This window comes from Branchiostoma lanceolatum, chromosome 16, assembly GCF_035083965.1.
Source record: "Branchiostoma lanceolatum isolate klBraLanc5 chromosome 16, klBraLanc5.hap2, whole genome shotgun sequence".
Lineage (NCBI taxonomy): Eukaryota > Metazoa > Chordata > Leptocardii > Amphioxiformes > Branchiostomatidae > Branchiostoma > Branchiostoma lanceolatum.
In genome coordinates, this window is record NC_089737.1 from 10,362,524 (window position 1) to 10,390,051 (window position 27,528).

At 39.5% G+C, this 27,528-nt stretch overlaps 2 protein-coding genes across 4 annotated transcripts; both read left to right on the top strand.

The window, feature by feature from the left end:
• Positions 1-37: 37 nt before the first annotated feature.
• Positions 38-27,481, top strand: LOC136421711 (sialin-like). 3 transcript variants are annotated; one of them, XM_066409202.1, is made up of 10 exons: positions 38-145; positions 767-1,054; positions 2,830-3,060; positions 3,510-3,597; positions 4,416-4,502; positions 5,275-5,399; positions 6,064-6,213; positions 14,703-14,832; positions 15,504-15,745; positions 27,234-27,481. In XM_066409202.1, exons 1-10 carry the CDS (start codon positions 128-130, stop codon positions 27,453-27,455), a joined length of 1,581 nt encoding a protein of 526 aa, XP_066265299.1. In that variant the 5' UTR covers positions 38-127; the 3' UTR covers positions 27,456-27,481. The 3 variants fall into 3 exon arrangements, with proteins under 3 accessions (XP_066265299.1, XP_066265300.1, XP_066265301.1); XM_066409203.1 differs by lacking the exons at positions 14,703-14,832; positions 15,504-15,745; positions 27,234-27,481 and adding exons at positions 6,653-6,782; positions 7,281-7,522; positions 8,040-8,537 and having other exon boundaries at positions 42-145; XM_066409204.1 differs by lacking the exons at positions 38-145; positions 767-1,054; positions 2,830-3,060; ... (2 more) ...; positions 5,275-5,399; positions 6,064-6,213 and adding exons at positions 10,154-10,254; positions 10,616-10,846; positions 11,171-11,258; ... (1 more) ...; positions 12,392-12,516; positions 13,785-13,934.
• Positions 20,220-27,041, top strand: LOC136422106 (sialin-like). The gene is made up of 4 exons (XM_066409756.1): positions 20,220-20,822; positions 21,206-21,436; positions 21,808-21,895; positions 26,782-27,041. The coding sequence occupies exons 1-4, from the start codon at positions 20,556-20,558 to the stop codon at positions 27,039-27,041; spliced, it is 846 nt and encodes a 281-aa protein (XP_066265853.1). The 5' UTR covers positions 20,220-20,555.
• Positions 27,482-27,528: the final 47 nt, after the last annotated feature.

Consider the following 27,528-nt stretch of genomic DNA (forward strand, 5'->3'; position numbering starts at 1 on the left):
ACAATTCAGTAGCAAGTCGAGGTGTTAATTTATTCTTCCCAAACAATTTACCCCCTGCGATTGAGTTTGGTCGGCAGAGGTCAGAACAGGCACAGCTGTTTGTTACGGAGGGGGAAGGCCGCTCGAAATGGCGTGTTCACAGAGGGTAAGTATGATCAAGTATACTAGCTAGGTATACGTGATTTCTAGGTTTCCTATGGAAAGATGGTGTAGAATTCAGGACAATGCTATTTAGCCCTAGATTAATTTGGCGTGTGTATGAGAATGTAGTGGCAAAAGATAACGGTAAATCCTGTTCGGTCGGTATATAGCGGGAATGTTGGCCGGGGATCGGCGAATGCAGCCCGCTACTGGCGCTAGTATAGGGGTCCGATGTCCCGATACATGGGACCTTGTAAACGTTTAGGGGCCTATCATATTTGTGTTTAATTTTCCTTTTCTGTATTTGGCGACTTTAGAATGTATCCACAGACACTAGAGCTGCTTAACAACTATACGATGTTCCATATAAACCCATGTATAAAATACATATACAGTAAGCAAGCTATGTCCTTTCATAAAAAAATATTACGGAACTCATAGGGACTCAAAATAAACCACACGTGTAATAAGCCCTTTATAGTTGAACCCCAGGGACTAGTCTCGGCAGTGCCCAACGTTATTGTTTGCCGTAAACCGCGCATTGTGTTTGCTGTAAACATTGCTAGTGTTTGCGATACGTTCTGCGTGTTGAATCAGTACGTAACCCTTGTTCCTTCACCCTTAGATGACCTGCTATATTCCGACCCGGTACTCTTTGGCCGTCCTCCTTATGGGAGTCATGATTCACTTCTTCGCCCTGCGGTCAAACTTCAGTATCATCGTTGTAGCTATGGTGGAACATTCTCCGAATAACAAAGGCAACAGCTCCAGGGAGAACGAGTGTTCTGTAAACACGACACAGGATATCAAGTATTCCACACACGAAAATAACACGGCAGATTTGTCAACCTTCAACCTCTACAACGAACCAGGGAAAGTGCGGCATACAAACAGTACAGACCATGACAGTCAGGTAAGAGATATTCAATCTAAGATTTTCTATTACGTATACTTAACACCTGCTCTATTTACCCCCAATGTTGGTTGAAAGATTGCCCTCAGCAGATAGTATATGTCTGTGGTAGCGAGTGTTTATCATCTCCATGAAAAATTGAGATATTGTTTTGGGTGTGTCTGTTTGTTTGTCTGTCTGTTTATCTGTCTGTCTGTTTGTGTTTCCGCACCACTCCAGTCAGCATAACTCAAGAGCCTCCTGATGGATTACAATGATATTTTGTATGTGGGCAGGTGTTGTGAAGCCGAAATTCAAGGTCGATTTTGGGCCCCCTGGTATGTGACCTTGGTACTACAGAAGAACTTCAATTTTTGTATCTTTTGACCTGGACGTGCTGTGGTCTTGTTGTTTAGTTTGTAGTTGGTTGAACCGTTCGTTGGTCGTGGTTTGACAGCAGTATAACTCAAGACTATAGGCATAGGTTGTAATGATCAGGGGTGACAAAGAATTCATACTAATTTTACGGAATTCATACGAGTTTTACGGAATACATACGATCCATTACGAGAAACATACGAATTTTACGGAATTCATACGATCCATTACGCGGAATACATACGATCCTTACTATTTGTTGGGTCACATGACATGACCGCCAAATTCAAGATGGCGGACTCGGAATGACCAGTTCTTCGTACGATATCTTGGCTTTTAAGATCTTAATGACGTATCCGATCCGGATAAACTCTAAAAATCTCAAGCTGCACTAAATCAAGACTGGTGTAGGCTTAGACCAGCTAGAGTTCGGCGATCCCATACCTTCGCCGAATGGTGTTAACTTGTATGAAAGATGTGTTTGAAAGGTGTGTTATAGATTGAATACTTAATGTATGATGATGTTCACCTTCATTTAACTTACGAATGCAAGTATCAAATTACCGTTATTTACATATACAGCTTTGGAATCATGGCATTTTCTTATCAATTAAGCAAGCTAGAAAGGCAATGTAAAAAAGAAGTGGTGTAGGTTCGGGCCCCCTTGCAGCTTGCTCTGGAACTGCATGGGCATTTTTGTCAAAAGCTTCCAAGGGGAATAAGTGAACAGAGGAGCGTTGGATTTCCATGATATTTAGTATGCAGGTAGCTTAGACAGAGATGGACATCATGAAGTACAAATTATGCAAATTTGTACTTGATTTGCATACTTACTTAGGAAAATCTATATTTGTAGTGTATTCTATTATAGGACTAAAATATATGTAACATACATTATACATATGTAACAGGTATGTAATTTATGGCAGGTGGAACATTAATAGATACCATTTATGCAACTAAATTACTAATAATAAAAGCTCATCTGTGTTGGTAGTAATCATAATACAATGCTAAACTTTCTTCCAACACTAAGGTATTCACGGATCGAATTTTCGACGACCACTGTCGCCTTCTTCAGGATCATTATTGATCCTGAAGAAGGCGACAGTGGTCGTCGAAAATTCGATCCGTGAATACCTTAGTGTTGGAAGAAAGTTTAGCATTGTATTTAAATTACTAATTTTCCTTCATTGGAATAATTGGTAGATTACATTTTAGATAGTTTAAAGAAGGTGACTCCCAACAGGCTCCCTAGGTCGCAAACTGTACTCCCAGGCAGGCAAGGCTAACTTACTCCTATGGCATGTTATTTCTCTATTAACTAAAAAGCCAATTTCTACTATTTTTCAGCGTCCTGTGTAGCCTGGTAGAGGCTATTTGTTATAGTCATTATAATATTATGCCCTACTTTTTAGGAACGGTTTTCCTGGGACCCCATCACTCAAGGCCGCATCATCGGTGCTTACTCGTACGGTCATGTCCTTAGCCAGGTGCTGGGAGGATTCCTGGAGGCCAGGTTTGGTGGGAAGAAAGTCCTTGGCTTGAGTATCCTGCTGTCCTCCGTCCTGACTTTGCTGACGCCCGCGGCTGCTTTCTCTGGAGAATGGTGGCTGTTTGCTGTTCGGGTAGCTGTCGGCTTTGTGCAGGTGAGAAACTTGTATGAATACAGGTTCCGCTGTGGCTTATATTTCCCCTCCTTTAGATAATGGGGGTGGGGTGGCAGCCTAGAGTTTTACACTACTATTGGGCCGTGTCACCGCCTCTAGATACCGTAGCCACAGCAAACCATTCGATATCCATGTACCTCCCAGTACCATATTGCAAGGTAGTTTCCATCTCGCGCGAACGTTAACTTGAGGTATCGGACTAGTTTGCCTAAGTTAGATTTGGAAAGAGCCGAAGTATCGCAAAGGCATATCTTAATCATATATGATGAGGTCGCTATGAAAGGTCACAGCGAAAACCGGAGATATAGAATATATATATTGCAGTCTGTTCTACAAATTTTGATATGGAGCATACCATTGTTGCATGGGTAGGGTGAGAGAGTGCAAATATTGCCTTTCTAGTTGATACTTTTTAACATTCTTCTCAGGGCGTGGTATACCCAAGTACGTTTGGCATCTTGTCAAGATGGGCCCCGCCTTCGGAGAGAGGTCGTCTTCTAACAATCGTCACTATCGGTGAGTAAGCACACATCGTAAAAGCGAATGTACTTTTGGTCTATATGTGTTTGTTTCTCTCGGTGTGTGTACGCAGTTTTTGTTTTGATATTGTAAAATTGTAGAACGACGTAGACACACCAAAATTTTACAAATTACTTGTTTTACGTTAATCTTTTAGTTTAATCTTCAATTATCTCGAAGCTGCACTGCACGAAATGGCCTCGTATCCCGGCGTATACGTACAGGGATTCCTCCGGAAATATTCCATTTCCCGGTGCGGATTTAGCGTATCCGTTAGTTTTAACGGATACGCTAAATCCGCACCGGGATATGGAATATTTCCGGAGGAATCCCTGTACGTATACGCCGGGATACGAGGCCATTTCGTGCAGTGCTGTGTTCACGTCTGCCACGTGCAGTGGGAAGAACTCTGGACTGGGGACAACCCAATCCCCTGCCATATTTCTGGGACCTTTGTTGTTTCTTTGACCTAACTTTCCGTTATTGTCACCCAGATGCGTCGTTTGCAAATGCCTATTGCATAAATGGTAGCACACACTAGGAAAAATTAACAACGAAAACAAAAAAAAACACATTAACTAATAAAACACTTCAACGAATAGAAGGAATTCACCCAAATTCCATATAATTCACGGTGGTATGAAATCTTTGATTTTTTCTTCTTACTAGTATTGTGTTATGTCTGAAAAAATAATCTGTGTATGTTAATATGCGTTTGTGTGTATGTGACAGTGAAACAGAGGTAAAAAGTTAGTTAAACTCATATCTCTAACAGGTATTTTTTAATAATATCAATTTTTCTGTCTTGTATGAAGGTGAAACCTTGGGAGTCTTTGTGGGTTTCTCATTGACTGCACATCTCATTACACAGTTTGGTTGGGCAGTCACCCTGTACATCACAGGTAGGTCAACGTGATTTCCAAAGTGCTTACTTAACTGAATATCAAAATCACGAACAGCCACAGCAAAGTTACGACTTAGTTTTGTTACATGTATCAAATGATCATTATTGGCTATCTAAATGTACTTTAATGAAGGAAGATATCGTGAATTTCAAAACGGGCGGCAAAGAACTATCATCACCAATCTACGATTAGCTTTAACAAAAACTATGTTGAACAATAGAAGCAAATCTCTCACGTTTGTAGCTCAAATAAAGTAGGAGACAAACATCAGTTTATTGTAGACTGTAGTTAAAAAGTGGAGGTAGAAATATTCATCACGATCATATCGCATCATTTTGGGAGTCGTTTTCTTATCTGTCGATTGACATTGATGTCATTTTCTTTAAAAACAGCATTGTCATCCCACGATCAACCTTTTTATGCGTCTCGTCCGCATCTTACGTGGGTTTATAGCTAAGTTTATACAATACTCATTGCAGAAAGCACATTCAAAATGGTTTTATCAAGTGAAGCTAACAACTTTCACTACGATTACCACCGCCTTTTCCCCGGGCCCCATCTATAACACCCTTGTATCACGTGATCTATGTAACCTTTGGCTTCCAGGTCACGTGACTTCATATTCAGAGCTAAAGAAAGACGACGGATGCAGTCTGAAAGCTTCTAACCAAGAAAGTTTGAGTTGTGTGTAACACTTTTAGCTCCTCATGTTAAATTTGAGTAATAATATCATTTCTTAAAAACTAAAGGTTCAAGTGTTTAAATGTAGGCGTAGCTGGCCTGGCGTTTTGCTGTATCTGGTGTCTCCTGGCGTTTGACTCACCTGATGTGCATCCGAGAATAACTGAAGCTGAAAAGAAATACATCGAGTGCAATTTAGAGAGAACGAGAAAGGTAAGTCGTGAATGGATTGGTAATTTGAATAATTGATAATTGATTTGTTTGCTTTTGCATAACTTAAACAAAGATGTCACAAATGAGGTTGGTGTGAGTGCATACGTGTGTGTGTGTATGTATGTATGTGTGCACGTGTGTCTACGTGTATGTGCGTGCGTCGTATGTGTCTGTATATTTGTGTGCGTGTCTGTGTCTGTATCTCTCTCTCTCTCTCTCTCTCTCTCTCTCTCTCTCTATATATATATATATATATATATATATATGTATATGTGTGTTTGTGTGTGTGTGTGTGTGTGTGTGTGTGTGTGTGTGTGTTAGATTGTGTCTTTGCACGTATGTGTGTACTTTGTATGTGAACATGGTCTTTGTTGGTGATGGTGCTCATTTATCTAATATTATTAAAACAAACGGTCACTTGTTAAAGAGGTTAACGGGTCAAACAACACCAGCCAACCAGCCAACCAACCAACCGACCAACTAACAAAAACACATAGAAATCATGACAGCACAATATTTGATGATAACAATCGCCGATACGCTAGAACAAATATCAATATGTTTGCTTTAAAATTGAAAATGCTTAAAATGTTTCAAATAAAAGCTACCATAACGATTTACGGTGTAAACATTGGGCTAACCTTTTTCTCTGCATTAACAATAGGGCAGAAAAATTCCGTGGTTGAAGATGTTATCATCACCACACCTGTGGGTGCTGATCTATATCCACTGTACGGACGGCTGGGGATTTTTCATGATGCTAGCCTGCCTACCCTTGTACATGGATACAATACTCAACTTCAACCTCGATACAGTAAGTAGCCCACTAGCTTTGTATTGTTGTAGCTTAATTTTGATACCAATATTATGATATTGTTACATTTTGATCCTTTCTTTCTACCTTACACAGCTTTAGATATTTGACGTCATCAATTTATAGAGATACTGGGGTGTAAAGCTTTTTGAAATGGAAGCAAGAGAAACTCTAATGTCAGGATTTGTTAGTAAAGCAACAAGTCGTTTCACAGTATCTAGTGATCATGTGCAGTAGTTTTACATTGTGGTCTAATTAGAAGTAAAAAAAAATATGGGCAAAGAAAACAAAAGACCTTACACTTTGACATTGAACCACAATACATTACGGATGTACATGCGCACTGGGAACAGTGAAATGCCATATCAAAATGTAACATCAATGCATGAGGTTGGATAGCGGATATTGACACAACGTTATTCTTTTATACATCATACAGAATGGCGCTTTGTCTACCCTGCCTTATTTCACTCTCATGGCATCAAGGATCCTGTCTAGTATCATCATCGATCCTGTCATCAAGCGATCGAGTTTTAAGAAGGTCAACATAAGGAAGACATGCATATTAGGTAAGATACATTGAAGATCTGCCTTTAAAAAAATGTCAAAGTTCATTTTCAAATTTTCTAAGATTTCTCACTTAGCTTTTGGTCAGATATTCTGTCCTATACACTTGTGGGTAATCCTTGGTCACAATGTCTTAGAAAGAATTAAACATTGTAATTTCTTCTAGTAAACATATAAAGCTTCAATCAAATACCATCACACTGACGTCTTGAACGGTTACGCTGCTGTATAAGGTATTTCACAGTTCCATTTAACACATGCTGCAATCGTGATGCCATATGTAGACAAAGAATGTATAGGACCCTTAAACTTTGCAACAATGCATCGCGACTACGCCCGCGCACCTGCCACTGTGAACTGGTTAATTGTCACGATGCCTTTCCAACGTAGGCTGTTGTTTTTTGATAATGCGTGAGTGTCTATAAAGAATAACATCAACCGAGTCATTGAATTGTGCATTTCAAATGACACATAGGATTTCCCACCTTTTGACCTTCCAGCTTTGGGTGGCGTTGCCGCCTGCCTTGTTGCGGTTGGTCACGTGCGATGTGATTCCACTGCAGCCATCGTCAGTTTGTGTCTGGCCACAATCATGCAGGGTGTGATGATACCGGGGTTTTATCCAAGCTACGCAGAACTCACACTGGGCTTCTCTGGAGTGGCGTTTGGAATCAGCAACGCTGTAGCAAACTGTGGAGGATTCATTGCGCCTCTGATGGTGGGAATTCTTACAGATGGAAACGTAAGTTTGGTCAAATAGTTCGACGTCATTTTTTCATCTTCCAAGTTAAAAGAATTAAGTGCTAGGGGGTACAAATACATCTCATAAAATTTCTGAAGTCGGCTGTTTCAAAACAGTAATTGACTTGCATGTCCTAGTAGTTCATGTTTAAATACATATCAGATGGCAGACAAATGAATATTTTCTCTGGACGAAGTCCAGTTATTGTACGAGCCTTACACTGCGTAATTTGCATAATGATATAAACCTCCATAGATTACTTTTTCATTGATGCACTCTGTACAATTTCTGTTTTACAGCTGCGTAACACGCGTTTTTTTTAGTCATTCAATAACTAATAATTGTGTTACCAAATACACACTGGGCCTTAAACATTGCCATTTGACAGCAATGTATTGCCACTGCACACACGATCTTGACACTATGAACTATCCTATTACCATAATGAGTTGGACAAAAAGGACAAATGTCTATATCGTCAATGGAAATTGAAAATATGATATTTTACTACCGACAGCAAACAGTAGAAGCCTGGCAGGAAGTCTTCTACATCGGCGCCGCCATTTCTGTTTCCGGATCCGTCATGGCTCTGGCGTTCCTCCGGACTGATCCGGTTTCCTGGGCGCAGGACCCGGATGAAGACAAACTGCCCCAGCCAGCAGGGGACAAGCTGATATCTGACAACAATGATGGCGAAAAGGGAGACACTTGGTCAGTTTACGAGACCACAGTATGAACTGAATGAAGAATGATAGATACATTGATAGTACTTACGTCTTGTTATTGATGCCTTTGCTGCTATATAGGTGTCCAGTTTGCATGTCAATGGTACTGAGCCCAGATACTATCGGACATTCCAGAATCTTTATGACATCTCATGTAACCATGAATGATTTAAACTCGGTTAAGTAAAATTATGAAATGCGCTTTCCTCTCCTTGGTGCTTAAGTATGTAACTCTTGATTTTTACTTTATAAAGATCTTAGTCACGTCAATAAAGCGACTTTATACCAAATATTTGTTCAACGTGGATGTGTTTATTCGTGCACTGTTCGAACATTTTACCGAATACAACCCATTTCTGATCTTTAAAGCACAACCTGTATCCATAATGAGAAACGTCTGTATGCTGATACAATGTCGATCTGTCCGCCCATGCAAAAGTGTTCCCCTACAAACTTCGATGACTGTTTGACCCATTCTTTTAGTCACTGTGGTCCACCGTTGACTGTCACAACGTTGTGCCAAATCAACACTCTAATATCTGTTTTGTAATAACCTATAATGCAGTCTTCTTTGCTTAAGTCCGCCTCCAACGGCCTAAATAATAGTCTGTTTAATACGCTATATACATTACAAATCAATTACCTCCAAATTGCCAACGTTGGCTTCACTATTATTACAGTAACACATACGAGTGCTGATTTTCTTAAATAAAATCCCCTTGCTAAGACATTCCCCACACGATACCTGATTGAACGATACATGAGTTACAGAAGGACCGTTATATATCGTCCTCGACTCAACCTAACCCCTTGATGTCATTTTCAAACCTATCTAAAGATATTGCTTATTCTGAGCGTCTCACCATTGTTTCGCAAATTATCGCAATGCAAATACTCTTAAAAAGGGTAAAGACAGAAGAAGTAAATGATTAATGACTGTTGCCCAGATATACGTAAAAACTGGGGATGACCTGAATCTTAACATCTGCTTGGAGATTCTCTTGGCGACCCCCTTAATTAGGTCATCGGGTCAAGCTGCAATTCTACCCGCCAGTTACTATTTCGATCAGCGCTATATAAAGCTTGCAGCCCGGCGCCCAAAACAATTATTATAGCATTGATAGCTAACGTTGAGCCACCGTTCAACCGTTACCATAGAATCGTAAATGACGCAAATACTCTATAGCTACAAGCATATGCTAGGCCCCTGCTTCTTTTTGACGCCCTTTACGTGGTTTGCTGGGCTATTTTGTCAGCTATTCTTGGTGTGTTAACAGCTGCCTGTCACGCATGCGCTCAGGAAGTAAGGCCGCTCAAAATGGCGTGTTCACAGAACGTAAGTACACCGTTTTGATTCAAGCACGACATATTTTGCCTAATTCTATTACCTCGACAAATAAAGCGGAAATTTTAGGAAATTAAAACACCACTTGAACGGTGTATGTCTACTACTAGGCTTTAGTAACAGTAGTAAGTCAAGAATGCCTGGATGGATTGTCTTCATGGTTTGCATGTCAGTAGGTATGAGATGACAGATATGACAGGTAAAATCTTCATTCTATACTGTCCTGATATCAATTAGTGTATTTATAAGCTTACATTATTGGACGCTCGTGCTCACCGTATACCATGTATTGTGTTAATTGTGTTATTGTGTCTAGGTTTTGCATTGAATTTCTGAGTAATCAATACCCGAAACTACCTTTAACCCTCATTCAGATGACCTGCTGTGTTCCAACCCGGTACTGTTTGGCCGTCCTTCTTATGGGAGTCGTTATCCATTTATTCACCCTGCGGTCAAACTTCAGTATCATCGTTGTGGCTATGGTGAAACATGCTTCGAATAATCAAGGCAAGAGCTCCAGGGAGAACGAGTGTTCTATTAACGGGACCGATGGGGTTACGTATTCCACGCACGGAAATGACACGGCAGAATTAGTAGCCTTCAACATGTCCAACGAGACGGGTATAGTGTGGCATACACGCAGTACAGAACATAACAGTCAGGTAGGACCTTTTTTTTTTACCTGACAATGTGCAGATTATATCCTAAACGCCTGCTTTATTTTACTCCAAATGTATCATTCAAATTTTGATTAGTGGTAAATCATGCTTGATATTTCACATGTAAAATCTGTACGTTGTAGATGAGTTATAAGAATCAGAATCTGATTCATCTATTCATTATTTGATCTATTCTCTCTATCTGCCATTTTCTACCACCTCTATCTGTTGACAATTCACAAGATAGAACCAATTGAATTCTTATCAATATTATTGTAATCATAATACGGTGACATTTGTGCTTATCACGCTTATCACATTGAAAGAATAAACCAAGTCTCTACATTATCTTTTTTTCTTTCAGCATAAATTTTCCTGGGACCCCGTTTCTCAAGGTCGTATCATCGGTGCCTACTCGTACGGGGTTGTGTTCAGTCAGGTGCCAGGAGGATTCCTGGAGGCCAGGTTTGGTGGGAAGAAAGTTCTTGGTCTGAGCATGATGCTGGCCTCCGTTCTGACTCTGCTGACGCCCGCGGCTGCTTTTGCTGGAGAATGGTGGCTGTTTGCTGTTCGGGTAGCTGTCGGGTTTGTGCAAGTAAGAGATTTGCGTTAATACCGCTGTAGTATCCACTGATATGTCCCACAATTTAGGGAGGAGGTCTGGATACCATAGTAACAGTCATTGCCCACTGAACATACGGTAAAACATTTTAGTTTCAGGTGGATTTAAGAATAGTAATGTGAAAACATAAAACTTCTGTGACTTACTTTACAGTAAATTTTTTATTTTAGGCCATGGCCCATTGATGCAAAATTGATATAGAGGTACTGATGTTTTTGCTTTGCAGCAGTGAGTTATACTACATTCGCTTGCAGATAATGCTTTTCTTCCTGATAGACTTTCTAACATTCTTCTCAGGGTGTGGTATGGCCATGTATGCATGGCATATTGTCTAAATGGGCCCCGCCCTCGGAGAGAGGTCGTCTTCTATCAATCGTCTCTACCGGTGAGTTTACACACACGGATAGGAACAGGTACTGTATATACCTCCGTAGAAATTTAGGTATGGTTTTCGGTCTATGTGTTTTTCTTTTCTGTGCGTGATCTCAGATATTTCAATATTGAAAAGTGACAGGGTGTAATGCGGAAAATGGTTTTACTGGATATTGGAAAACTTGGCTTAGTCAGTGTGCCAAGCTAATCCCTCAGGATGGAAAGCTTGGCTTTGCTCGGGTTCAAAGTTGCATAGGCGGGAAAATGAGTAGACCGAATTAGCGAGAAGTTCATATCATTATGAGCAATAAATCAAATCAAACCCGGACCGTTTCACGGAGCCGGAGGTATCAAATTTAATTTTTCTTGCTTGCCGTGCAGACAGACACTTAGTTTGTGTGCTTTTGATTGTTTAAGAGGTGGAAAGTGAAAGAGGAAAAAAGGCAAAAGAAATACAATAAACTATAGGAGAAAAGAAATTCCATTATGTACATACCAATATTTTCTACACATACGTTTTTTTTTATCCAGGGGAAACCCTGGGAGTCGTTGTGGGGTTTTCATTGACAGCATATCTTATAACAGAATTTGACTGGGCAGTAACGCTGTACATCACAGGTAGGTGAAGACCGTCTTTAAAGTGCTAACCTTATCGACTTAAAGAACCATTTGAAGCTGATTGTGTTTTCTTACGATTTTTTACTATTCTATTTCAAACAAAGTCATCTCAACCTACACATTTAGCATCACCAAGAGACAAGAAGTCAAATTATTCTTTGAAACCATAACATATACACCTAAGTTTTATATTTAGAATAATATCTCCTATCACTGTATATCTTTTATTTCTTATTTGTATATGTACCTGTACCCTGTAGGATATGGATATAGTTACTATAGTTGTTATTATCATTTTATCGATGTGTTGATGTTGTAAGATAGATAAAATGCATTCGACATTATGTCTTATTTTTACCTGTCGATTGACATCCATGACATTTCTTATCACTGTAAAAAACAGCAATGACATTCCTTTTTGTGCGTCTCCGAATAGTTTAACCTGAGTTCCCAAGGCAAGGGCTCTATCAAGTGCATTTTGTATATTTGAATTCCTCAATGCAACGCGTTCCTGTGTTTCTCCTGTAGGGGTAGCTGGCCTGGCGTTTTGCTGTATGTGGTGTCTCCTGGCGTTTGACTCGCCTGCCGTTCATCCGAGAATAACTGAAACCGAAAAGACATACATTGTATCTAATTTAGAGAGAACTAGAAAGGTAAGTCATAATTTGTTTGGTTTGGATATAACAGTTAACCTTCTCTTCTTATGACGGCACCTTGATAAATACGTCAGGAAAATGTTCCTATGTACGTCTGCATTGTACGTGTGTGTGTGTGCTTGCGTGTGTGTGTTTGTGTTGTAGAGCCTGTACGTGTATAACTCTTTAAAAACAAACGGTCACCTTTTATAAAGGTAACAGGATCAAACAATACAAACAAAATAGAAATCATGTGCATTATTACATTATTGAAGAATTACAATTGATCATAAGCTGAATATAAACTCTTTCTCCTTTGCTTATTTATCAGTCTGTCATCAACAACTCATGTGTATGTATATTCTATGATGGGTGCATGTTTTATCTATTTTTGCTGGTTTAAAACTGGAATGATTGAAAAACAAATATTCACAGTCAAAGAAAATGCTAAAACAGACGATTCGTTGACCGTCTGTCACCTTATTTAGGCTAATGGTTGACGGTCTTTTATCACGATGCAGTTTTAGTCCTTCTGCTGACGGGCTTTTCGGGCCATTTTTCTTGCCTCGGTGGAAACTACTCTCTTCCTTCTAATGTTAAGACGCCCTATTATGCTAGGGTCACATTTCAAATCCTGGCCCGTCTGGGCAGTCTTGGGGGACGAAAAGTATGGAATAAAAGACACAAAAAACGCAAAAAGTACCACAAATTATTTAGAGCATAGCCTGTGGATATTTATTGATCTACACTTTAATATTTTGTTTCCGCAATCAGTCCGGCCGAGCCCTGGGTTGGAAATGTGACCCTAGTATCAGTCTGCTGTTTCAGGACGCTGCGGTCATGACTTATTTGTTAAAAGGTCGAAGGACCTAGTACAACTGTTCACTGAAGACATGCTAGAATGTTTTAAACAGAATTAGTTGGATTAGCGTTATCTTGCATTTTTGTGCCATCGTGTGGCGCAATCGGTAGGGTGTTTCGCCCAGAACCGAGAGGTCCCGGGTTCGAAACCACTGCTATGCCCCGGTGTCGTGCCCTTGGGAAAGGCACTTTACACGACTTTCCTCACTTCACCCAGGTGTGAATGGGTACCTGACTTCGGTTGTGGAAGGTCGTATTGAGGTCACCTGCTAGCACCAAATGGCAGCCGTCCAGACCCTTGCGACGGTTCCACAAAGTGCAAGTGTGGAGCAAATATATATCTGTTGTGTATTATGTGATTGTAAACCCTGCAACATCATTATTTATTTATGACGTGAGTAGATTTTCTTCTGTTTAACCTATAGGACAGGAAGATCCCGTGGTTAAAACTTATCACCTCGCCACACCTCTGGGTGCTGATCTATATCCACTGTACGGACTGTTGGGACTTTTTTATGATGCTGACCTGCCTGCCTCTGTACATGGACACAATACTCAACTTTAACATCGATACGGTATGTAACCTAGCTGCTTTTTTATTGCCTTGTCCCTTCATATGATTTTGATATTCTTGAATTCAAACTGTACAGCATCTATTGTACCTCTGACGGTGAGATGAAAATGCAAATGTGCACGAAAAGGTCATAGTTCAATGTTGTCCTTATCTTAGAGAGAATGTTTATCCCTAAAGCACCCCAATATTATTTGTGACTATTTTGTCAAAACGGGGACCAAAAGGGCCCCATTTTGTTTTGTCATGTATATATTTTTTACCTATTGTTTGGTTATCAATGTACGTATGTACACGTTACTTTGTCAATGTAAAATGAATATATTGTCGTGTTTGGATATGTAACTGATTCCTGCGTGAATTTGAAAATAGTATTCATAACATTATGTACATTGTGTCCTCTCATTTACCAAAAAATCAATATAGCATTTTCTCTTTGATTGCGCAACTGAGGCCATTTTCATGATTAATATATCTAGTTAGAATTGTCACAAGTTTTAAGGTCGTATCATGAAAAAAAATGAAATGTAGTGGATTTAGAGAATATCATACTAACAGGTATGGAAGCATGTCAAGCATACATTGGGCTATCGACACAATAAAAATCGTGACAATCTGTCAAACTGATATTTCTCTTTAGAAGACTCAAACAAAACCGTTCATAAACACAAATGACACCAAAACATTACCGAATGTAGCAAGATACATATGTCACCCTACAGTCCTTTTTTTTTCAAAGCACTGGTAACACAAATCCATGTACATCTTGTAGAATGGAGCTTTGTCTACCCTGCCTTATTTGACTCTCATGGCATCAAGGATCCTGTCTAGTCTCATCATTGATCCTGTCATCAAGCGATCGAGTTTCAAGAAGGTCAACATAAGGAAGACATGCATATTAGGTAAGAAAGTACACGTTTGAACAATGTTACGGCAGTATTTCTCAGCCATCGTACAAAGATTTCGAACGTTTCTTCGTCAGGTAGTCTATTCCACACATTCTTGGGTCACCAGTCAGGATGCCAGGCCTTTGTTTTCTGCTTAGTTACGTCTTCCTGGTCCGTTTGACACTGGAAGCGACCGTGTGGGCGTAATAAAGCTTAAAAAAAACGTCATTTAAAGTTAGTAATCGTCATTCGTGTTACAGAGAGACATGAAAGTCTGTTACATACCTGCACATTTAGTCTTTTACGCCATTTTAACTTTTCAACTTAAAGAGTAACTTTTCTCACGCTTTATATTACATCGCCAAAACAATGATTTGTGAACTTTAATCCAGAGTTTGTATATACTTTTGGCATATGATGTACATTTATTCTTAACTTGACTTGTCATCGTTCTGTTGAAGGCATTTCACAATTCATTTTCCTGTGTAGTCGGGACGCATAACAGTCTATGGCCATGTAGATAAATTATGGAAAGGCGCTGTAAACTTTGACCTTTTGCCTAAGGCAACAGTGCATCGCGACTTCACATGCGCACTTGGTATTCTGAACTGCTTTATTCTTATGATGTGATTCAATCCTTCCCAAATTTGAAAGACAGACGACTTTTCTTACCCTTGTCGTTCCAGCTTTGGTTGGCGTTGCCGCCTGCCTTGTGGCAGTTGGTCACGTGAGATGTGATTCTACAGCAGCCATCGCCATGCTGTGTCTAGCCACAATCATGGAAGGCGTGATGATGCCAGGATTTTATCCAATCTACACAGAACTCACACTGGGCTTCTCTGGAGTGGCGTTTGGAATCAGCAACGCTGTAGCAAACTGTGCAGGGTTCGTTGTGCCTCTGATGGTGGGAATTCTCACAGATGAAAACGTAAGTATGAATCGAAAAACACAATGGTTGAACATCAAAAACGTTTTAAAATCATTATGAATTATTGTTCAATTTGTTGATTGAGTGATAAAACATCTCATAAATTCTAGAATATCAACTGTTGAACAAAAGTTGTCCTTGTTGCAAACTTTACCTTTTTTAACCTCTATTTCATTGAACTTTTAAAACATCTGAATCATGGTATTCTACAATTGACAGCAAACAGTAGAAGCCTGGCAGAAAGTATTCTACATCAGCGCAGCCATTTCTGTTTCCGGATCCGTCATGGCTCTGGCGTTCCTCCGGACTGATCCGATTTCCTGGGCGCAGGACCCGGATGAAGACGAACTGTCCAAGCCAGCCCGGAACAAGTTGAGGATTGACAACAATGATGGCAAAAAAGCTTGGCCAGTACTTGTCTACGAGACCACAGTATAAAGAATTACAGTGATAGATAGTATTTATGCGTTGTATGTGATTCGTTTACCACCATATCAGTGTATTATTTGCATTTCATCGAATCTGAGATCAGACATTCCAGCATGTATATACTAGTAATATGTTAAAGACTCTTAATCATGAATAGTTAATATTCGGTTAGAAATACTATGAAATACCTCCCTCTCTTGAACTACGTCTTCGTCAAATGCACATGAATTAATAAAGAAGAGGCCAATTGATGCTAATATGCGACACTTGATTACTACTTTATAAAGATCTCAGTGACGTGGATAAAACAACTTTATAACATACATTTTTGAAAATTTCCTGTGTTCTTTGTTCACTGTTCCAACGGTGTACTAAATAGAATCCAGGGCTGATTATCTAAAGCATAACCTGTATCCATAGTGGGTAACGTCTGTATACGGCTATAATGTCAATCTGTCTGCCAATGCAGACATGTTTTCCCGAGTAAATCAGGGCGACTATTGGACACAAGTCACTTTGACTGTCACAACGTTGTGCCAAATAAAAACCCTAATCTCTTGTTTTGTAACAGCATGTAATGCAGTTTTCTTGACGTTAGTCCGCATCAAACGTCCATACTATGGTTTTGTACGCTAATAACATTACAATGCAGTTGCCAACGCTTGCTTCAGTTTTACATTGACACTTACAAGACTCAAGCGCCAATTCGCTTGATTAAATCCCATTGCTGGAACATTCCGCCAGGGTTTCTGACTGGATGCGACATGCTCTATTCGAGGAACGTTCTTGACTCAACATTGGCCCTTTGATGTAATCGTCAATTTAATTGATAATAAGGATATGGCTTATTGTCAGTGTTTGACCCTAGTTTACAATTCTAGTATGGTTTTGTAATACTGCAAATCACCTATAAATGAGTTGAAGTAGTAGGTGATAAACTTCATAAACGGTTCCCAAACACGCGTGAAACCATTAAAGGTGACTTTAACCTCCTTGGTTAAACACTGGGGATAAGCTAAATCTTTACATCTGCTTGGATATTCCTCTTAGCGACCCCTTACTAAGTTAACTGACTTAACTGGGCCAAACTGTAATTCTACCCGGCAGTTACTATTTCGATTAGCACTATATAAAGATAGAAGCTCGGCGGTTAAAGCAATAGCACTGAAAGCTAGCGTTGAGCCACATTTTGACCGTTACCATTAAATTATAAATGACGCAGAAAATATTCTCCAAGAAGACGTTAGGATCCTGCTTGTTTTAGACTTCCTTTTGGTGTTTTGTTGGACTTTCATTTTGTCTGCTGTTCTTGGTGTAATCAATGTTGCCTGTTTCACAGGAAGGAAGGCCACTTAAATTGTCTTGTTCACAGAGCGTAAGTACCACCATCATTGCTTGAACCATTGAGACTTTTTGCAGATATTTTTTCCCCAGGCAAATATAGCTGAAGTTCCAGGACGATACAATGTGTACTAAGCTTTTCGTATTAGAATAGGTAGGTATCAGGGTTCGAATTGTTTATTTATCTATTTTTGTTTATTTCGAATTGTTAACTTTTACTCAGTTTTTTCCTATGCAAATTTTGCTCAGCAAGGTCCAGCACAAAATAATGATTATTTTGAAAATATGGCCACAATTTTTTTTGTCTTTGCCATTTTTGACCTCTGATTGACCTGTGGATTCTTTCTCTTTGGCAGGAATGACCCATTAGGACAGGGATGAAATCCTGGTATGTGTCATTTCAGTATCCATTTAAAGTGCCAGAGTTTGTCTCCTGCCATCTTTCACCGAACTGTTTATGTACAAAGAGGTTTGTTATTCTGCAAAAAGATATAGTTAAGATGAGGTTTTTCAGAAACTGTGGTGTAGCAGTTAGCGACCAGCCATGTGTGGTTTTGTTTTTGTTTGAAGACTATACAGTTTATATCATGCAATGAAGTTGCCTGAATATTGGTTTGCAATGCTTCGAGGTTGATTAGGTTGAATAGATTATATGCTGGTAAATGTACATTCTATATTCTCATAATGCACCAAAATATTTTTTCTTGTTTTTTTTTCTTGTTTTTCTTTAAGAACATTTCCTTCGTATAAGAAGAAGGAAAATACGAAAAGGCATATTCGGTAGTATATTATTTGGAGTCTTATAATGGAAAACACTGCAAAACAGATTTTCCTCATTAGTTATGCAAATAAAGTCCCAATTAGAATAATGTGCACTTCAACATGTACATCTCTGTCTAAGATACCTGCATGCTAAATATCAGGGAAATCCGTCGTTCCTTTGTTCAGTTATCATCCTTAGAATATTTTCACAATAACGCCCCCTTCAATTCCAGTACAAGCTGCAAGAGGGCCCAAACCTACACAAATTCTTCATCACATCACAAACAATCTACCACAAAAAAATTAAGACCACTGCACGTTCAGCTGTAAAGATAAAAAAATGGGAGTTCTGCTCCAGTGCCAAGGTCACATACAAGGGAGCCCGAAATCGACCCTGAATTTTGGCTTCCTAACACCTGCCCACATACCAAATATCATTGAAATCCATCAAGAGGTTCTTGAGTTATGCTGTCTACAGTAGTGCAGAAACACAAACATACACAAACAGACACACCCAAAACTATATATTCATTTTTCTGGATTTTATTCCAAAATGACCCTCATGAAAATTGGCGGCTCTTAAGAAATTTATGCCTAATGTTAAAGATGATGTTTGAGGAATTCGTGTGAACACCTCTTCATCTATTTCCACCCTTCGCAACCTAATTCTTGACCCAAAATTGATCTGAAACTTCAGCAATTATCCCATAGAAACCATATCATGCATTGCACCCCACGGGTTTTCATGAAGGGACACCACCCAATTCATGTATTATAAATGGTTCATTTATTTGTTTATCTGTGAACACCTTTTACAAATGTTGTTGATTTTGCATTCATAAAAATGATTGTGGTCTGGGTGCCGAGACCTTTTAGAACAGCGTGGTCAATCAGGGGCCCCAATTTTGGCTATTCCCTCCCTCCCTCTGGAAAGCTCGCTTCTCTGGCCTGGCTGTGAACACGTGCACTGCTCTGCGTCTTAGATAGCGTGTTTGCAGAGGTCATTGACCCGTATATCAATGTCAGTGCTCGGGTGATTGAAAGAAAATGCAAATAATGGCAATTTTGGGTATTTTTACGAGAGGTAAATGCCAATTTCAGGAAGATTACCCCTATTGCATGATTTTTAAGGCGACAAAATTGTATATGATAGGGCTAGGACGTTAACCACCTGAACTTGCCTCTCATGGGTGGCTTTAGCATTCTGATGCTTTAAAAATGTGGGAGGGCCCACAGAAGGAGGTTCTTATTAAACTATTTTTTAAAAAATCACAAAAAAATAATTCCAAAAGATATCAAAAAGGAGCCGGTGTATTGACCAAGAGCACTTTTATGCGATCTGTCACTAAAATATTGGCTTGGTACATTGGATCGTTAGCGAGGGGGGACCACTTTTGTTAAAAAGGGGCGTGGCCCTGTAATTGCTATCATGACGTCAAAAGATTTTGCATAAACTATCGTCTTGCACAAAGGTACCTGGAGAAGAGCCATACATAACATTGAGAATATTTTTTAAGACACCCCAGAAGTACTGCGGCATGCCTGTCCCCTACCGCGCTAGTGTTTACACCGTGCATTGTGTGAAAAGTAAACGGCGATTGTGTTTGCATTGGCTTTCTGAGTGTATCTGTATCTGTATAGCCGGTATATCCGCTCTTTAGCGTAACACAAGTTCTGACACCTCTGGTACTTAAAGGTATGACTTCTTCTTGTCCTTTCTGGGCTGGTTTTAGATACTTATTAGTCGGTACGCCCACAAGTAAATTAGTCATTTTGTACATCATGCAAAGCCTGGGTATTTTTCTCCTGTCTTCAAGTGACATCCACTGCAGATTCGTTTTCGTACTGGTGACACTAGCACCCGTGTCATAGTTGTTCGTGCAGAATCTGGCAGCTTGGTTCTGTACCCTTCCGAGTTTGTCTTTCTTTGTGTATGGATCCTATACTGTTGCAGCATATAATTCACGGTTTGGTCTTACTAGAGATGTGTATGCAAGTGATTTTACTTCTGCTGGGCATGCCCACAAATTACGTTTTATCACTCCCAATGCCTGCTTTGCTTTAGTTGTCACTCTGTTTAACCAATACCTGAAATTCACTGTCTTTATCCCTTTTGCAGATGACCTGCTGTATTCCCAAATAACCCAAGGGACTTGTCACGACAGCGTTATTGTTTGCCGTAAACCGCACATTGTGTATCTGTAAACATTGCCAGTGTTTGCGATGAGATCCTGTGTGTACAATCAGTACGTAACCATTGTTGTCATTGGACCCTTAGATGACCTGCTGTATACCAACTCGGTACTTTTTGGCCATTCTTCTCATGGGAGTTATCACTCACTACTTCACCTTGCGGTCAAACTTCAGTATCCTTGTTGTAGCTATGGTGAAGCAAACTCCGATAAATGGTAACAACTCAAGGGACAACGAATGCTCTATTAACACTACCATTGCGGCTATGTATTCAACACACAAAGATGTATTACACTTCAATCTGCACAACGAGACGGGGTTAGTGGGGCATGCAAACAGTACAGAGCATAAGGTAAGACAATTTTCTTTTCCCGTTATGTTGTTTTCTATACTAGTCTAGATCGATCATGTCCTGAACGCCTATTTTATTTTACCCCAAATGTATAATGCTAACGGAGACTTCATTGCGGTAAATCATGCTTAATCATGCTATACTTATAATATCCGTAGGTTAAGCTGAGGCTAGCATCATTCTAAATGAGTTGTAGAAATTAGATCCCGATTTATCTACTTAATTCTTTTAAATCTTTCTCTCTGTTAACAATTCACACAAAAAAAGAACTAATTGCATACTCATAAATAAATGCTTATTGAATGTTGTCATCGCAATATGTTGCCCTTTGTGTCTTAACGCCTATCACATGAAACAGATATCCATTTCACTACATTTTTTAGAACAAGTTTCCCTGGGACTCCGTTACACAAAGCCGCATCATCGGCGCCTACTCGTACGGTCATGTCTTCTGTCAAGTACCGGGAGGATTCCTGGAGGCCAGGTTTGGTGGGAAGAAAGTTCTCGGGCTGAGCATGATGCTGTCCTCCGTTCTGACTCTGATGACGCCCGCGGCTGCTTTCGCCGGAGAATGGTCGCTGTTTGTTGTTCGGGTGGTTGTCGGCTTCGTGCAGGTAAGGGACTTGTTTGCATATCACTGTAATAGCCCCCTCCCCAAAGATAATGAGGGGGGTGATAACGTAGCAACGGTCATTTGCCATTAAATAAACGGTAAAATTCTGAGTCTGAGGGACTAGTTTGCGTAATTTCCATGGTTAAAGAAGTGAAATATCTCAAAATATGACAAGTTCGTAATAATGAAGAAGTCGCCGTGAACATAAAACCAACGTGAATTACGGTAATGTAATCTTGACTTCTACTTCATGGCTCATTTGTGCAAAATTTATTCAAACATAAACATTTTTGCTATGCAGGGGTGAAATATGCTACATTTCCTTACAGATACTGCCTTTCTTCCTTATAGTCTTTGTAACATTCTTTTCAGGGTGTGGTATGGCCATGTAGTCTTGGCGTCTTGTCCAGATGGACCCCGCCTTCAGAGAGAGGCCGTCTTCTGGCAATCGTTTCTACCGGTAAGTTTACTCAAGTACACATGGATAGGAGAACACGTTCTATATATACTTCCGTGAAATGGGGTTGTAGTTTTCTGTCTATGCGCTTTGTTTTGTTGTTGTTTTTCTTTCTTTTTAAGTGTCCGCAGATAATTCAAGATTGTAGAGTGACAGGATGTGAGGCGGAATATGGTATTATCGGCAATATGGGAAGCTAAGCTTGGTCAGGGTCCAAAGTTTGGCTCACAGGATAGCTTTATTCCGGTTTAAAGTTTCATAGACTGAAAAATCAATAGACCGAATTAGCGAGATATAATCATTATAATAAACAATAAATTGTATGAAACGCGAGATATGTCATACGGCTGGAGTTATTATATTTCAGTTGCGTGCCGTGTATTATCCGTGACAAACGATTTGTTTACATTATTTTTGTGCGTTTGATTGTGAGACAGTGAGATAGAGACAAAAAATAGAATACGATGAAATATGATGAAAGACCTTCATTGCACATTTATGCTCTGGTGAGCTTACATAGAAGGAAGTTAAATTCCATATAGACATATCAATTTTTTAAACATAGACATGTTCTTTTTATCCAGGAGAAACCCTTGGAGCCATTTTGGGATTTTCATTGACAGGTTCTCTCATATCAGAATACGGTTGGGCAGTTACCTTGTACATCACAGGTAGGCGAAGAGCGTTTTATACCTTTCTAGACTGGACGGGGGGGGGGGCTTAAAGTGCCCACTGCAACTTTGGCATCGTATAACGGCCAAACGACATATACTAAGACTACCAAACTTGCTGACTTTTTCTAAAATTTAGTAAGCAAGAATATTATGGTACTAGTATAAGTTTATGGCAACGGGGTTTGAAGAGGCATTACATGCAAATTTCAATAATTTCCGAAAATACTTTCATCAGGTTGGTAGAACATAGGATATTTGGAGTTTCTTTTATCACAACCAGGTAATCTCACCTGCGGACGTTTCGGTGTCTGTCAGACTCCTTCTTCAGAGCTTCTGACTGGAGTACTTCCGAAACGTCAGCAGGTGAGATTACCTGGTTGTGATAAAAGAAACTCCAAATATTAAATAATTTCCGCTTAAACATAGATGTTGTATCATGTTCTCTTGCTCAACCACACTAGGTTCCTTCATGTCTAACATCATATGTAATGTAATGTAACTTTCACGATTTTATATTTATAAATTATGCTTATTTGATGACGTCATTGTGCAAAATCCAAGATGGCGGATAAGATCATTATTGTAGGTATAAAAAGGTTTTTTCGCATTCAAATTCGTGACTACCGGGTATTTTCTTAACCAGAAACATTCTGATTGACGTTTCTCGTCTTTGTTGCATTGTGATTTGGAGTTAAAATTGGAATAAATGTGATCTTAAAGATGTCAAAATGGCCGATCCAAGATGGCGAATGTCATGGGATCGCTAACAACACATGACGTTATTCTACGACGTCATTTTGTCGTCAACGTAGTCACCACTAACGTCATATGTCAATTTAATCTTTTGAACCCTTTAACCTATAAACCCATGTTTTAGATATCCTGTCACTATATATCTTTTATTATTTCCTTTTTATTATACATTTTATAGTTAGCCTGGTACGAAATGGGTTAACACTAAATCATACCATATCCTCATTATCATTCTTGTCATCATCATGAGATGGATAAAATGTACGTGTCTCATTCTCACCTGTCATCGACATCCATGTCCTTTCTTGTAACTATGAAAACAGCAATGCCATTTGCGAACAACTCTTTGTGCGTCTAGGTTCGTGTTTTCCAATACCTGAGTTTCTACGGGCGCATTGCGGAATTAAGTCAAATGACTTTAACAAGTTAATTTGATATATTCTATTAATGATATAATTTATCGATCTGACGCGTTCCTGTGTTTTTACTGTAGGGGGAGCTGGATTAGCATTTTCTTGTATCTGGTGTCGCCTGGCTTTTGACTCGCCTGCCGTTCATCCGAGTATTAGTGAAGCCGAGAGAGCATATATTGAGTCCAATCTAGAGAGAACCAGAAAGGTAAGTCATAACTGTGGTGGATCTTTGACAAAATCGTGACGAAAACATGTTCCTATGTTTACACTGTAGCTGTCTGTGTGTATGTGTGTTTGTGTGTGTGTGTGTGTGTTTGTGTGTGTGTGTGTGTGTGTGTGTGTGTGTGTGTGTGTGTGTGTGTGTGTGTGTGTTTTCTAAAGATTACTATCGAACAGAAAATAGAAACCATGTGCATTATTACAATGTCAAGCTTCACAATTGATTATGAGCTGAACAAAAACATTTTTTCCTTTAAACTGAGTCATCAAAAACACATGTAAATGTATATACTATGATGTGTGCGTGTTTTATTTGCTCGCTGGTTTAAACTTAAGATTATTGAATAACATATAGACCCAACCAATGAACATGATAAAACAGACGACGTTTTGTTGCTGCCGGAAGATACTATCATGGAACATACGTTGAAAGAATGAATGACCTGATGTAACTATTCAAGAAACGTTTCAATGTTAGAAATGGAGACACCTGGATTCACGTTATCTAGACATATGAGTAACCCTTCTTCTGTTTTAACAATAGGACAGGAAAATCCCGTGGTTAAAACTTATTTCCTCGTCACACCTGTGGGTATTCATCTTTATCCACTTTACGGACTGCTGGGGCTTTTTCATGATGCTGACCTGCCTGCCTCTGTACATGGATACAATACTCAACTTCAACATCGATACGGTACGTAACGCCACAGCTTTAAATTCTTACAGCCCGGCACCCACCTTTCCCTTAAACATGATTCTGACATTCGTCAATTTAAACCGTACAGGATTCATTATGCATCTGGTAGTAAGACTTCTCAAAGATTGAAACATGTGTCTCAAAATACTCCAGTTTGACATCATTTCTATTCGTTATCGGAGATGGAATATTATCTTAATTAAAGCCCCCAAAATTATTTGTGAATTTCCTACCCGAAATATCATAGCGTTTTCTCATTGATTACGCAATTTTCATGATCAATATCGTAATGTTACTTACAAAATTAATATGACTTGTTTGTAAGTCTCAGGGAATAGTATAGAATGCTTAGGACTTATAGAATATTATTCTAATAAGCATGGAATCATTTCAATCATACATAGAGCTATCTACACAATAAAAATCACAACGATCTATGAGCCCCTTCTCGATTTATTCTCTCTAAAGGCTCAAACAAAACCGGCCCTTGTCGTCCGAAGTAAGTCGATAGGTTAAAAAGTTACATATTTTTTTACGATATCAAAAGCTATTGAACAAAACAAATGTCCACTGAAGTTTTATACAAAGACACCGGGAGGTAAATAATTGAACTTTTTTTTGCTGACGTATAATCTCATATCAAATCTCATACGGACCCATCATACACAGCTTATTTGATTCTGTTTTCCTTAAGCTCTTCTCTCACTGGAGCCGCACTGGCGACGTCGCTACGTCCTAAACTGGTTTACTCTTGACCTTATAATGGGAATATTTAATTATGTTTAGCCATACCTAGTATGCGTCGATGAAGATTAGACATCCAGGTAATAAGATACGCCAAAAAAGCAATTACTCAAACAACTGTGACTGCCCAGGACATGTGATTACATGGCTTTGTTCACTCTTTTGGAGTCCTTACTGGAAGACTCCATTCCTATATGGAGAGACAAATTGTTTTTAAACTCAATTTTGAACTGGGGTGATCCATTCTTTAGTGGAAATATTTTATAATGGTCCATTGTTATTTTGGGACAGTCCATTTTTTGCATGGCGAGGAGTATGGCTAAACATGCTGTATTTGCTCGCAAATGTTGCCTTTCTAGTTCAATTCGTACTAGTATGACCAAAAATACAAGAAAACACACAAAGCAACAAAAACAAAAGTTTTGTTGTCGATGAGATTCGTTGAGTGCTTTGTCAGTTTGATCGGCCGCAGCGACGCCGCCAGTGTGCCGTGTGTCTAGTGAGAGGGGGGCTTAAGACGAATGCATCTAACTCACGCACATAAAAGCGGCAGCGAATGTAGTAACTTACATACGTAACCCTACAGACATAAGGCTCCATCATAGGTCAGAGGACTGGTAACACAAATTCATGTTCGTTTTACAGAATGGCGCCTTGTCTACTATGCCATATTTGACTCTTATGACGTCAAGGATCCTGTCTAGTCTTATAATCGACCCGCTTATCAAGCGATCGGATTTTAAGAAGGTCAACATAAGAAAGACATGCACATTATGTAAGTATGTAATACACACTTTGTCTATGTCACCGAATCCAACTTTTGAAACGTTTATTACCAACTTTTGGTCAGACAGTCTATTTCAAACATGTTTGTCTCCAAGTCTGGATGTCACGATTTTAATGTGGCTTCTTAAAATAACGTCTTCTTTGACGATTTGTTACTTAAAGCGACCTGGAAGGTGTACTAAAGGAAAACATGCCGTCATTCTTAATCAGTAAATTTCGACTGAACTAGAGGGATATGGAGCTTCTGTCACATACTGGAAAAATAATGCGCTTTTGCGCCATGCTAAATTTTTTAAGCTTTATGTGACCTTGCCCAAACCATATGATTAATTTGTGAACATTATTCAGCTTCTCTAGTCACTTCCGACAATGTACATTTTTTAAACTCAACTTGTTTTGTTTAATGCCTTTAGTTCCGTCTTCTGTGCAGTCGTGATGCATTGTGGTCATGTAGTTAAGAAAAGGACTGTAATCTTTCATATTTTACCACCAAGCATATCAACTGCACATGCGCATATGCCATTGTGAGCTGACTTATTCTTATGACGTGGTGAATTGGTTCCTCGCGAATCACAGGCGACTTTTCCACTTTTGATGTTCCAGGTTTGGTAGGCGTTGGCGCATCCCTTGTAGCAGCTGGTCACGTGAGATGTGATGCCACAGCCGCCATCGCCATGTTGTGTCTAGCCACAGTCATGGGGGGTGTGTTGATGCCAGGCTTTTATCCCATCTACACCGAACTCACGCTGGGATTCTCTGGGGTGGCATTTGGCATCAGTACCGCTGTGGCAAACTGTGCAGGATTCATTGTGCCTCTGATGGTGGGAATTCTAACAGCCGAAAACGTAAGTTTGCGAGGATAAAACACAATGGTTGAACATCAAAACAATATAAGAATCATGTCAAATTAATTGTTTAATAATAAATGCAAGTGAGTATTACAACATCCCATAAAATTTACAAGATAAGCTGTTAAACAAAAGGTATCCTTTTTATAACCTTCTACTTCATTAACTTTGAAATGTTTGTACTTTAATTGTATTTCAACCATACAGCAAACAGTAGAAGCCTGGCAGAAAGTCTTCTACATCAGCGCCGCCATTTCTGTTTCCGGATCCGTCATGGCGTTGGCGTTCCTCCGGACTGATCCGGTTTCTTGGGCGCAGGACCCGGATGAAGACGAACTGTCCAAGCCAGCCCGTGACAAGATGGTACTTGATAGCAATGATGGTGAAAAGGGGGACTGGCCACTACTTGTTTACGAGACCACAGTATAAACTGAATAAAGAATTACAGTGATAGATATTGCGTACGTGTTGTAATTGATGCCTTTGCCGCCATGCCATTGTC

What these genes read in the sequence shown, in the direction of transcription:
- LOC136421711 (XM_066409202.1), top strand. An exon ending in AAGGAAGACATGCATATTAG is followed by an intron (nt 14,833 to 15,503) that starts GTAAGAAAGTAC and finishes TTGTCGTTCCAG; the next exon opens with CTTTGGTTGGCGTTGCCGCC. An exon ending in GAATTCTCACAGATGAAAAC is followed by an intron (nt 15,746 to 27,233) that starts GTAAGTATGAAT and finishes TCAACCATACAG; the next exon opens with CAAACAGTAGAAGCCTGGCA.
- LOC136422106 (XM_066409756.1), top strand. Translation starts at nt 20,556, where the DNA reads ATGACCTGCTGTATACCAACTCGGTACTTTTTGGCCATTCTTCTCATG. An exon ending in CAAACAGTACAGAGCATAAG is followed by an intron (nt 20,823 to 21,205) that starts GTAAGACAATTT and finishes TACATTTTTTAG; the next exon opens with AACAAGTTTCCCTGGGACTC. An exon ending in TCTGGCAATCGTTTCTACCG is followed by an intron (nt 21,896 to 26,781) that starts GTAAGTTTACTC and finishes TTGATGTTCCAG; the next exon opens with GTTTGGTAGGCGTTGGCGCA.